This window comes from Ricinus communis, chromosome 5 (assembly GCF_019578655.1).
Source record: "Ricinus communis isolate WT05 ecotype wild-type chromosome 5, ASM1957865v1, whole genome shotgun sequence".
Taxonomy (NCBI): Eukaryota; Viridiplantae; Streptophyta; class Magnoliopsida; order Malpighiales; family Euphorbiaceae; genus Ricinus; species Ricinus communis.
The window spans coordinates 16,335,060-16,348,181 of record NC_063260.1 but is presented as its reverse complement, the minus strand read 5'-3'; the positions used below and the strand labels follow the sequence as shown (position 1 = coordinate 16,348,181).

At 33.6% G+C, this 13,122-nt stretch overlaps 1 protein-coding gene across 5 annotated transcripts; it reads right to left on the bottom strand.

The window, feature by feature from the left end:
- Nucleotides 1-880: 880 nt before the first annotated feature.
- On the bottom strand, nt 881-12,481 carry LOC8261454 (LEAF RUST 10 DISEASE-RESISTANCE LOCUS RECEPTOR-LIKE PROTEIN KINASE-like 1.3). Of its 5 annotated transcripts, none has more exons than XM_015717761.3 (5): nt 7,675-8,785; nt 2,973-3,005; nt 2,540-2,860; nt 1,560-2,455; nt 881-1,213 (listed from the first exon to the last, which is right to left on the bottom strand). In XM_015717761.3, the coding sequence occupies exons 1-5, from the start codon at nt 8,471-8,473 to the stop codon at nt 1,190-1,192; spliced, it is 2,073 nt and encodes a 690-aa protein (XP_015573247.2). In that variant the 5' UTR covers nt 8,474-8,785; the 3' UTR covers nt 881-1,189. The 5 variants fall into 5 exon arrangements, with proteins under 5 accessions (XP_015573247.2, XP_015573249.2, XP_025012699.2 ...); XM_015717763.3 differs by lacking the exons at nt 881-1,213; nt 7,675-8,785 and adding exons at nt 3,672-3,766; nt 3,889-4,055 and having other exon boundaries at nt 1,285-2,455; XM_025156931.2 differs by lacking the exons at nt 881-1,213; nt 7,675-8,785 and adding an exon at nt 11,666-12,481 and having other exon boundaries at nt 1,285-2,455.
- Nucleotides 12,482-13,122: the final 641 nt, after the last annotated feature.

Here is a 13,122-nt window from a genome sequence, read left to right as displayed (position 1 = left end):
TTTGCTTGAATTTCCTTATACCATGCAAAACAAAGAAAAAAAAAATGGTTTTTGTGTCTGTTTGAGTTGATTTTTAAAATTTTTCTTTTCTTTCCTTTTTCTCTTTTTCTGTGAAGTGTTTGTTTCTAATAAAATATTTTTCAACCCTTAACTTGGAGAGAAATGGTCTCCTACTAATAGTATTTTTTAAGCCTAAAAATTAGATAACTAAAAATCTTTCCCGCTCTCCTTTTCTCCGTTGGATGAGTGACACCTCATTAAATGAGGTTTATGCACAAACTGATCCAATGTTGGCTCAAGCTAAGCCCCGCGTTGAACACGCACTTGCCTGGGCTGAGCTCGCGCATGGCCAGCTTGTACATATGCTGGCATGGGCCGGAGGCCCATACTGATCTCGTTGCACTAACCTAGGGCGAGGTCTTGGCGGGCTCCTGAGGGCTCGTGCTGAACCTGCAAGCTCTCAGCCTGGGCCCTTGCATACTTTTGACATTTTTCTTATTTTTCAGTGGTTTTTTGAAAGTTTTAAACTAAAAATATTCTTTTCTCCTTTTCAACTATTAGCCAGTTAAATAATCTCATTATCGGGTTTTATATAAATCTAGATTTTAAATTTTCATGATAACAATACCATTGAGCTTTAAGCATTGAAAGATACATATATTAATAAGAGAATCATATATTGATATTTTCACAGTGCAAGAATTAATATGTAGTCTGATTTTCTTTTGGTTGATTAAAGTATATAGACGTTTTATTCACTAAATTCATTATTTACATATATTAATGAAAGTTATTATTTCCTTGGTAAATGTTTTTTCATCACAGGTGAATTAATTACTTTTTCTGAGTTTATCATATAGCTTAATGATGAGACTCAATATTGTCGAGCGTAGCAGTATTTTGCTCGTAACCATGCACAAACTACATGGTAAAGATTAGCCAATTACAATTATTTACAGATACACAAAACTTTGACTTTGAGAGCTCAAAAATAATAGTTTTATACATCGTCTAACACTGCTACATATCTCCTTGTTCGAGTATTGTGTGGCTATTTATCGAAGAACATAACCGTTTTATCTCAGGGAAGGTTCTAGGTTCATCAACAAGCATAATCAAATATGTATTGTAGATAACAAAACTGCTGCATCCCAATTACCATCCCAAGCTCGCAGTTGTAAGAACTCTGTCACATTGTTCTAATCATCTTTCCCTGTTACAAAGACAAAGAAAAGCAAAGTAATTTTAGAATGTTAGTCACTATTGGCTTGGGGAACAAAATGGTAGAGGTACAAGTACATTCCATTTATGAACAACATTTCGGCTGATGGATATGTACATATTGCCTAAACTTAGTTTGTATTAGTGACAAGCAACACCAATCAAACCAAAAGATATTTGATACTTCCAATTCACTAAAAATAAAATGATATCTGATAGTGAGTGTACAGACACACTTCAACTACCAATTTCAGATTTTAAGCCAAAATAGGCAGAGACAGTCTCAATCTCAGCTGCTAGAAGGAAGTAGTAGTAGTAGTAATAGAAGAGCTGCTAACCCATTTATCAGTTGTGACTGATTCGTCTGGCGAAAATGGAGCAACATGATTCAAGAGCACAACATCGTCCTCCTTAATATCCAATGCTTCAGTTTTCTCTGATCCGTAATCTTCACTCTCAATTTTCTTTAGAGCTTCTAAAACTTCTGCCATAGTAGGCCTCATATCTTTTTCCTGCTGCAGGCATCGGAAAGCCAATTCCGCGACCGACGTTGTCATTTTCCTTACTGCGTAATCCTTGTCGTACCCCAGCATTGGATCTACCAACTCGTTTATTGCATGATTTTGGATTTTGTTGACAGCCATGTTAGCCAAATTGATGTCAAGCCGATGCCTGTTGGTGTCTACTGCTTGTAAGGACGATATTAGCTCAACCAAGACGACTCCAAAGCTGTAAACATCACTCTTGTCGGTGAGTTGGTAGCATTGATAATACTCAGGATCAACATAGCCAGGAGTGCCTTGTGGAGCAGTTGAAACATGGGTGCAATCAATGGGGAACAACCTTGACAATCCGAAATCAGCAACTTTTACACGGAAGTTGTTGTCTAGTAGAATGTTGTTGGTTTTGACGTCACGGTGTATAACATCTGAAGCATGAAGGTAAGCAAGTGCATCTGCTGTCTCAATTGCAATGCTCAACCGAACTTTCCAAGTAAGCAAACCAGATTTTGATCTGTTTCCATGAATATGATCAGCGAGGGTACCATTAGGAATATACTCATATACAAGTACTAATTCTCTGCTACGTTTAGAGGTGCATCCGTATAATGTCACAAGGTTCTTGTGGCGTAAGCGAGTTAGGATCTCAATTTCATTCATGAACTGCTCTGCTCGCTTCATGTTGTTTTCGAATAAGCGCTTGACAGCAACGACACGCCCATCACTGAGAATACCTGACATCCAAATGAACAATTGAGTAGAAGATAAAAATACAGAAATTGATTGCTGATAAGTTATAAAATAATCTACCTTCTTACCATAGTAAACAGTGCCAAAGCCTCCGTCTCCAAGTTCCTTGGAAGGATCGAAATTGTCAGTGGCTTCCACAAGTTCTTCATAGCTGAAAACCTTAGTTCCGAAATACGTACTTCCCTTTTCGAGATCGGACTTTGAAGAGGAATAAGAAGGTGTGGTCTGAGAGAAATTAATTACAGGAGCAGGTTGGCTTTTGCTGGAAGGAGGTGTAGGCAAGTCTTTATTTTTTGTTTGTGCTGCTATTCTTTTTTTTCGTTGTACATAAAGAAAGATCCAGCATCCTAAACCAATACCAATGACTACTGCACCGGCTATTCCAACTCCTGGAAATTTAAAAAAAAAAAAAAAAAAAGGGATAAAGGTTTCTCAGATTTTCTTTTTGTCTTAATAGATTTTGAAGAATTGATGAAATGAGTTTGACCATTGTAATTATACCTATTCCAAGCGAAACTGATTTAGATTTGCTCCCTGCAACAATCATAAGATCAAGAACATCAGTTAAGGCCATACTGAAGTACATTTCAATAGACTAATACAGTTAGCATAATCAATTCCTTTTGTCTTTGGTACTTTGGTACTGTTAAAATGATAATTCAACCAGCCGGAACAAGTGTCATCTGGGCAAAAAAAAAAAAAAACCTGTAAACTAGATAATGGACACCTTAGTAAATCTCTCTCTCTCTCTCTCTCATAGAAACTCTCCTGCCTAAGTTCTAAATTAGACAGTCAGGTATTAGGATCATCTTCAGGGCTGTAAGATTGAGTTTCAACTCCAATTGCAGCCCATTAACTAAAAAGGAGAAAAGAAAGAAAGAAAGGAAAATTGGAGTATCCACAAACAAGGGAATTGAATTATTCGCATTTTAGAATGTTAATAAAAAAGGCCTCGGGAGAAATGATAAGAAAAATCTGAATGCCAGGTTTTGACATATTGGATTAAAGAGTCACAGAAACACATAAGTAACGAAGATAAGATATTTAAGTATGGGGAAAATACTTTAAATCTGCTGTCATTGTTGCTGTTACAAAGCGAAACTATCAAACCAACATACATAGACTTTTCTGATTAAATATGAAATTTAAGCCAATTTTCAGGATGAGCAAGAATCTAATGAAGTGACTAAAAGTCTCAACCTTCTAAAACAGGGAATTGGAGTAAGCTATTAGTTTGAGAATCTTGCGGATGAAGTTCCGAAAAAATAGGCTGCTTGCATGCTGCAAATTTTAACCTTCAAAAACAGGGGAAACAGGGTAATCATAAAGAGGATGAAGTTCAATTTCGAGGTCGATGTGAAAGATAACAGATTGTAGCTATGGTTAATACGAATGGGCTAGAAGGAATAGTTAGTACCTTACCTGGACAAGGCCGATCATCATTACAAATGCATAGGGGTCTTCCTGAGCTTAATTCAAACCCACAATACCCACCAGAATAATTACACTTATCACAATCATCAGCAAAAGGATTACGGTAACTCACATTAAATCCTTCCCTTAAAATATCTCCAAGTAAAGACCTATTACTCTCAAGAAGCGGTACTAAAGTCTTAAGAATTGGCAACCTAAGAGTAACGCTGCAGTTAAAAATGTTCAATAAAGGATCATTTGGAACTGGACCAAACAAATAATAAGCGTCCTTCTTCCCATATACTTCACAAGTGAACAGGTTTGGTGGCTTGTATGACATGACAGAGTCGTTGCAACCATAAAACAAAGAAAGGATGTCATTATTGTTGGAATCAAAAGAGAAAAGGGTGTTATTGAAAGTAGTGTTAATGAGTTGGTTTGTGCATGTAGTGTTGTTAAGGTCTGCCCGAGAAAGAATCATAGTTTGGCTAGCTTGGTTGATTTCAAGAACATGGTAATTCAATGAGTTGATCGTTATAAGAGTGGTGGAGTTGTCTAGACAGGTGAGTTGGGACCCAGGTAGACCGCAGTAAGCCGGACGTGGGCCGCCGGAGAAAGGGTAGTATATGTTTGTAAGATTTCCACATGAATAAGTCTGGTTACAGTAGGGTAAAGTATCATCGGAAGCAAACGACGTCGTGAAGTCGCCGAAGAAAAGAAAGGTGATGATGGTTATAGACAGAGAGAAGGTGGTGGTGCTGGTTGGTGGAAGCATTGGTAGTGGTGTTGGTGGAGGAGGAGGAGGAGAAGGAGGAGAGAGAGTCGGGTGTGAAAAGGCATACAAGAAGAAGAGTGGTTAGACATGATAGACTGGTTATGAATGGATAGATGGTTGGCGGGCTACCTTTGGTTGACTTGGACTGTCTTTTAAGGCTCTTACTTTAGACATTGACGAATGTATGTTATGTAAGAACATGCAAATGGTGGCTTTGCGTTTCATGTTTCTTCTTTTCTTTGATTAATCAATGGTGCTCTTTTGTCTGTTTCTCCGAATTTTTCTTAATTAAATACTGCATATGATGATGAGTATTATGTCATGATCATTTGGTGGGCAAAAAGAAATTATTAGAAGGGAAGAAAGTGCAACTTGGCATTTGTTTTAAAGTAGCTGTTCAATTTAGAAATACCTGGCATCAAGAGTGGTTGAAAATTCTGGTGTTTCTGGGTAGCTAAAGGTAACACTTTTCTAGAGAAAATTAGTTAAGATTATTGAGCAAACAATACTCATGAGAATAATTTCATGATACGTTTTTTAATTAATTTTTTAAATATTTTTAATTTTTATTTTAATCAAACAAATACTTAAATTTTATTTTTTATAATATTTAAACACTAATAAAAAGTGTATATGAATATATTTAATAAAGCGACATATTAAAATTTATTTAAATATATTTAAAAAAATAAAAATACATAGTTATATCAAAAACTAAAGTATTATAGTGATTTAATAAATAAAATTGAGATATATAAATATATATTTGGCAAACAAAAATTATGGGTACTGATGATTTGTAAGAATATGTTAATATCATGTTAGGTGGGACATACGAAGGGAGGAAAATAAAAGCAAAAAGGAAAAATATGCTTCAGCAAATTTATTTTCGACTAGAATTTAAAATTTTGAATTTCAGTTTTAAAAACATTCCGGTAGCATTAACTAAAATATTACTTGAATAAGTGATGATAACTTTTCTGGTATGTGTAGTATAATTCCAGAACTTAAATGAGAATGAAAGATTTCTGATAATTTATCTGTTAAAGAAATAGTCTCTAGCTGAGCTCATATGGATTAGTAAAGCTAGCATTCACATTCAGCTTAACCACCTGATGAGAATATAATAGTATATATTTGGTTTAATTTTCAATGAAAATGAAATTCAATCAGATTTGGTCAAAATACAATATTGTAAACAATGTTGTTGTATCAGCAGTTATCTTTGACAATGACTATAAATTTGTCGAAAGAACACGCCTATTTTTCTTTATCTATTTTTTCTAAATAAGTATTTATTAATGTATAAGGTAATACCTAACTACACCGGGAAATCTCTATTACCAGTCAACTAAAAAAGTTTAACGCGTATTTAATTGTAGAGAATTTTTTTCATTTTTATTTTTTAATTTTTAAGAAAAATAAAAATTTATAAAATTTGTAAAACATGCTTATTTTATAAAAAAGAAATGTATATTCTATTTAAATAATATTTGAAGTATAAAAGATAGACTTGGAACAAATGAAGTGAAAATTTTTTATTTTTATTTGAAAATAAAGGATTTTTTATATAAAGAAAAAAAAAAAAGGAAACATGTAAAAGTAGTTTTTAAAACTTTTCAAAGTTTAGTATAATTTTGAAAACATAAAGAACTGTTTTCTATTTCCATTTTAGAAGAATAACACAAATAAATATAAAATTTTATTTTTGTTTTTATTTGATTTTTTTTATAGAAAATTGATATAGTTTTCTGAAAATAAACATGTCCAATGTTTCAGTTTGATTATAAAATATTTCGAGGTATAATAAGTGGAGAAATTAAAAAAATGTTGAAGGTTTTCCTTTGCTTCTTTTATTTATAAATCAGAAGCAAAATGCAAGTAAACAATTTCAATAGGCTCACTGCAATATTTATTTGAGAAAAGACTTGTCTTTCTAATATCAGAATTTGAAAAAGAATTAAGATAATGATATGAGAGACAAGTTTTTGAGAATGGTGAGAGACCTATTCCTAGTAAGCCAAACTCCAAGTAAGAGTGGTGGTAACTTGTAGTATAGTAACTGCAATGCAGGACCAGTCTTAATTTATTGGTTTTGGTAGGATGATGGTGTGCAGATAAGAAAACAAGAAACAGGGATTTCACTAGTGGCAATGATATATTGTTTACTGTTGCCACTAATAGTATGGTGATTTATGACTTGCACAGATTTTTCATGGATGCTAAATAAAAGAGATGAGGCTAATAATTTATGTATAGGATTTTAGTAGTTTATAAATATTTGGTAGCAACAGTAATATGATGTTAATTTTTTTGGAGTTATGAACGAAGGAAGAGGAATTTGAATTTGAGAATTGATTTGTGATTTAAGGGTATAGTTTTTCAAACTTAGAAATTTTCAAAGTTGTGAATTCCACATATATAAATTGCCAATATTAGCTTCCAAAAAAGACACTTTCAAATAGCAACTTTCATTATATATACAAACACAAAGAAATGGCAGTGGAAATCACTTAAGAAAGTAGCAATAAAGGGAGCAACTATCATATCTATGTAATCACTCCCCATATTGATTTAATTGTAATAATAATTTAATCCAGATTCTGGGCATCAAATTGTAATATAAACTTAATTTGTATATCAGTTGGAAACAATTTTGGTTTTTTCTGTTAGTGGAATAGAATGGGTCAAACAGTCTTTATCCAACTTCTAGAATGGAATAGGTCAATTAACATGTAACTGAGGGAAGGTGTGTTTGCTAAAGCATCTTAATTAGACCTTTGAATAGTGCCTAACATGTTCTTTTTTCTCTAATGGGACAACAAATCAATTAATTAAAACGAAAGGTTCTTCACATAATTGTGGGCATATTTGGATGTAATAACATCATATCACAGCCCAGAACAAGAAAAATAGTGAAGCTATAGTGTGGGTTCAAACTTAATCGACGAGTGTTATGCCTATGGATATATTTCAAGTTAAAAAAAAAAAAAGAGCAGCAGAAATAAGACACACCTGATGATTGGGATCTTCCACAACTGAATGGATCAGGACCATTAGTGCAATAACAAGCAAATAGACTAGGATCAGTCGAGTTTGAACCACACTGTCCACCCGATATATTACACGTTTCACAGGTGGAATTTTCTCTCCACTCTAACCCAAAACCTTGCTCCAGAGCTATTACCAAATTCTCCTGATTTGGCCTGTTCTCTAATGATTGAGCAGCTGATTGGTTTGCCGGAACAATTACCTCGACGTCGCACGTTCGGAAGTAGGTCATTAGGGCAGCAGTCAAGTTACTCAGGTTCCTTGTCACAAAGAAACCGTTGCTGTCGTTACAAGAAAACTGATTGGTAAAATCTTGAAGTGTTGGCATTGGATTTGATTGGGGACAACCGTAGTACAACGTTATATTCTGAATATCCGAAGTGTAACTGAAATAGTTGAAATTCAAAGTGGTACTGACAGGATTGCTAGGACAGATGTTATCTATGTAATCTGTTCTAGCAACCTTAAGAGTCTTTTCCTCGCTATTGATTTCGAGCACTTGGTAAGTCAATTCCTCTATCGTGATGACTGCAGTTTGGCCGGTGCAATTAAGCTCAAATTCGGGATGCCCACAATACTGAGGTCGATTTGATCCCCAGAAAGGATATCCAATATCTGTAATGTTACCGCACTCAAACTTCTGGCTACAGTTCAGATATTGCGAGTCAATTTGCGCACAAGCAAACGTGGGAGGCCGAAAAAGAATTATGGTTATGAAGAGAAATAGAGACATAGTTGGGAAAAGAATAAGGCGTTGCTGCATTATTTTGATCAGATAAAGAGAGAAGGAGAGTTTTTAAGAGCTTAGATATATCAGAAAAAGATGGAAATGTAGATTGACATCTGATGAGAGGAGAAAGGAAGGCAAAAGGGGATGATGGAATTTCAGTTTCAAATAAATTAAATTGACATAATGAAATTGGCTGCTTTTTGACGGAGTTGTGGGATGGGGAGTTTTTGTCAAAGAAGGTTCTATCGTAAGTAGCGGTCAATTCCCAAAATTAGTTGGCCAAGTAAAAGAATTGGAAAATATTTGTGATTTGTGAATTGGAACATATTTTCTATGCTTTTGTTGCAAGAATCCTTATTTCTTTGCCATAACACTCAAATACGCGGAATATATTTATATATAGCACAATAGGCCTTCTTGAATAGTCAAAATAAGCGACCTACCAACTTGAAACACTTCAATAAATGATCAATTGAATATTTGAAAATAAATAATTTAGGAATTGGTGCAATACACATTCAAATCGAATCCTTTCGAAATGAATAAAGTCAATAGAATGAGACTCACGTTAATAGCTTAACATTATTTAGAAAGAAAAACTATCAAATTTTCTAATGTGTTCTACCTTCTAAGAAAATTAATGTAAACCTATCTAACACGTTGCACGTATAAATATAAGTTGATTTTTGCCTTTTTTTTTTTTAATTTTTTTATCGAGGGCTTAATTGTTTAAAATATTTATTATTATAGAAATATTAAACTCTCCTAAATATTGGTCGATGGTGGACGAAGAGACTCAAGCCTCCAAATTTAATAAGTGAAAATAATAATCAGTTTTTTTTTTTCTAATTGGTGTTTATAATAATTATTTTGTGAATTTGCCAACACGGAAATGGAAACTCAAAGCAGGACATAATGTTGAAGATGTGAGGGGCACGAGAGGTTTTATTTTATTATTATTATCTTTTAATATGAGATGGAATTGAGTAGCTCTTGGACTCGTAATTATGTTCAAATTCGAACCCAGATCAGCATGTAAAGTAGACAAGCTCGTAGCAAATTTTCAAACGGATCATTGACGATATATAAAATTCATTTACACCATTTTATCTCTAGCCTGCTAAGTCCTATATATCGGATCTAATATTGCATAACGTTATACAAGTAGTTTGCAAAGGATAGAAACGAAGAGTAGGACAAGATTTTCGATTGCACCATTTTTGTCTCCTATGTTGACTTGAACAAAGAGTTATAAACATGGATTTTTATAACAATTAGTGAACTCTTCTTTCTAATTTTTTTATTTGCACTTTTCTTTTTGAAAAAAATTAATCTAACAAAAAAAAATAAATAAATCTACTGTACTGGGTGATTCCTCTTATGGTCAAATGGCTGAGTTTGAGTTCAGTTCATTTGATTAATAATTTAATCAAGGTTCAAGTTCTGAAGGTATTGACAATTTGGCTACTTGCTAATTAAGCGTGACAAAAGCATGTGAAAGCTACGATTTTGAGCATAGCCTAATGTCAAACTAATCACCCTCCACCCGGGGGAAGGTCCTCAATTACATCAACGTTAGTGTTTAATTTCTTGAAAAGCTCTAGGCAGCATCAGCATTAGTAGGGTAGTTTAGTTTCCAAATCAGAAAGCAGACTTAAAGAGTCATTTGAAATTAGAGTCATGATCATGTCAAAAGAAGAGCTTTTGAAGCATTCAGGGAAGAAACTTGTATTGAATTTTCCAATTTTCGTAAAAAGAAACCCAAAAGAATCGGTCAAACATGACATATTGTTAGGAGATGGCAATTTCAGAATTTTTAGGAGCTAATAAAAAGTGATAATGAGACAAGGAGGCTTGATGTATATATACCAGAGGTATGTACGCATATTTTAAATTTTAGTATTAGATGATCGATATATATTTTATTATTTAAAACTAATTAATATGTGTCAATTATCCATCGGTTTGATGAATGAATAGAGATATATATTAAGTCTAAATAAGAATTTTTAAAAGAATAAAAAAATCATCTCCTTAAACTACTAAATACCAATAGTAAATGAGTTCAAAATGAACATAAAAATTAAAAACTAAAAATCAATGTTTTGAAAGAATCAATAATTTATAAAATAATATTTTAAATATGTGAAGTTTTTTACTAGTGAACATATCTCTATGCATGGAAGTAAAAGACTCAACTAACCAACCTACCTAACAAAAGAGCTTCCACTAAGAAATAATCAACTTGAATAATTCTCAAAGAATGAACTTCTAAATTAATAGTGTATCATTAGTTAATGGTGGGAGTGCTAGATGAATGACAGTGATCGCAAAATAAAAGGTTGTCAGGTTTTCCTGTGGCTATTTTAAATGTTTACGAATGGAGAATTTTTTTAATTGAACCATAATAAAATGGTTCCAAAGAATCTTATGCAATGGTGTAGAGGAACAGGTAGAAATGTATGCTTTAATTTGCTTTTGAACCAATCGTTTGAAACTTGAAATTCCATATGCACCTGCTACAGGAATTTGGGCACAGGCTATCTAATTTTGGACTAATATAAAACTAGTTCAATCTACTGCAGAGGATTCGAAGGATGAACAGTTCATGGGAAGAGGAACAGTCAATTGACATTTTATCTTATAATTTAAAGAGTTTGTGTTTGTTGTAATTTAAACCTCTTTTGACCTTAGCTATGGCATATATAGTTCAAGGTCATTGTAGTATATAACTTTTCCCTTGTCAGCTACAATTAAAATCAATTGGATTGCGCATATAGTACTTCACCACATCATCTTTTTTCTCTCCTGCTCTAGACTTTTGACACAAATGTGTTACCTAAAATTTTTACGACTAGTCAGTTTTGTGATTGCGACCCATTAAAATCAGCGCGAAAATAATAGTCTATCCTGCATAATCCTTGTTAATTCCATCTAGTCCCACAGACTAATTCTCCACATTGGCGTAACGTCTTTTCTAAGATGTGGTGAGGTTTCTTCTGACCAAATGCAAACAAAGAAAAGCTGAAAGAAACTAAAGACTGTGAACATCTAGCTGCAAATAAAGCTGTAGTGCTCTGCAACCACAGGCTTAGCCTCACTCTAGATGGTGAGATGGATATCTCAATCTTGGCAAAGGCCCAAGTTCAAGTTCCCCCTCTTATCCGTAAACTATAAAGAAAAAGTTGTATCGTTCTGTATGCAATAGTGGAAAGACAAACATACCTGGATTAATAGGAACCACCTCCGACGAAGAAAGACATGATTTTGATCCCATTAATTGGCCGCCGCAGTAGCAAGTGCTTTGATTATTAGAGAGAACATAACCACAAGCCCCGCCGGAATTGATGCACTCATTACATGCTGTATGATCCACTTTCCATTTCACCTCAAATCCTTGTTTTAAGCTTATTTCCAAAACTGACAAATTGAATACCTCTGTCGTCCATGTAGCTACAGAAACTGGAACAACTACACTACGATAGCACACTCCAGGGCCATTAACATCCCATATAGCATAACCACTTCGAAACGCAGACCCTTTTATTTCACAGTCGAATAACGATGGTACATTTAGGAGGTCTAGCGGACAACCGTAAAAGATTGTAATATTCCTGTATTCAGAAGCATATTCGAAAAGCTCAGAATCAAGTGTAGTGTTCAAAAACTCGGGTTGACAAATTCCATCTGTGTAGTCCTGTCTTGCAACTCTGAGAATCTGATCATTTTCCCTGATTTCCAAAACTCGATATGCTATAAGCTCAATCTCTATGATGGAGTTACCATTCTGACACTTGAGCTCCATCTCGGGAATCCCACAGGTTTCCGATCGATCATTTCCCCAGAAAGGATAACCGGCCCTGATATCTCCACAGACGAACTGAGTACTGCAAACAGTATACAAGTCGGGATTGCTAAGAACTCCGGGAACTAGAAGGAAAATGAAGAACACAGAAACTGAAAGCCAAAGATATGATGAAAAGAGTGGAAAAAAAGAAGAACCCATTTCAGGTAGAGAGAAAGCAGTACAAAGTCTGAAATGGAGATATCTGGTGTGTTATAGATGAGTGAGCTTGATTTGGCGGTTTCGGGAAAATATAGAAACAAAAGATAATAAATTCAAAGGAAATGATACGATGGAAACTGATGTCGTCAGACTTAAGAATATTTAATGCTTTAGTTGAATTAAAATACATGAAAATAAAACCATTTTTCTACTCATATTATTACCATGTGAATAGTCTATTGTCTTCCAATTAGATTTTTGACCAAATATTACAATATTAGTTCATTCAATGCAAGCAAAGAAAACACAATTTTATTAACACATTTAATTTATATTTCTTTATCCAATACCAACTACCTAATTACTAATCAATATTGTGAGTATCTCAATAATTGCCCAACTACCATAAGCATCATTTTCATTTATCGAATATTACAAATTTATGAAGTGTAATTTAAAAGAGATTTTTTATGAGTCAGAAATTCCAAGTTCATATCAAAATATAATTATCTAGTTTCCACAATGCATTATTCAATTTCAATCAAGCCATTCGGTTATTGTATGCAATTTTTATTAATATATATATATATATATATATATATATATATATATATATATTAATGTCTTGTACTTAAAATTTTTTTACACGCTTATGCGTCTAAATTAGTACTGGCAA

Excerpts from the sequence above, each read along its gene's own strand:
- LOC8261454 (XM_015717760.3), bottom strand. The coding sequence starts at position 8,473 with ATGCAGCAACGCCTTATTCTTTTCCCAACTATGTCTCTATTTCTCTTC. Across the intron at positions 3,006-7,674 it reads TGGAAGATCCCAATCATCAG|GGAGCAAATCTAAATCAGTT; the intron begins GTGTGTCTTATT and ends TGATTGTTGCAG. Across the intron at positions 2,861-2,972 it reads ATCAGTTTCGCTTGGAATAG|GAGTTGGAATAGCCGGTGCA; the intron begins GTATAATTACAA and ends TTAAATTTCCAG.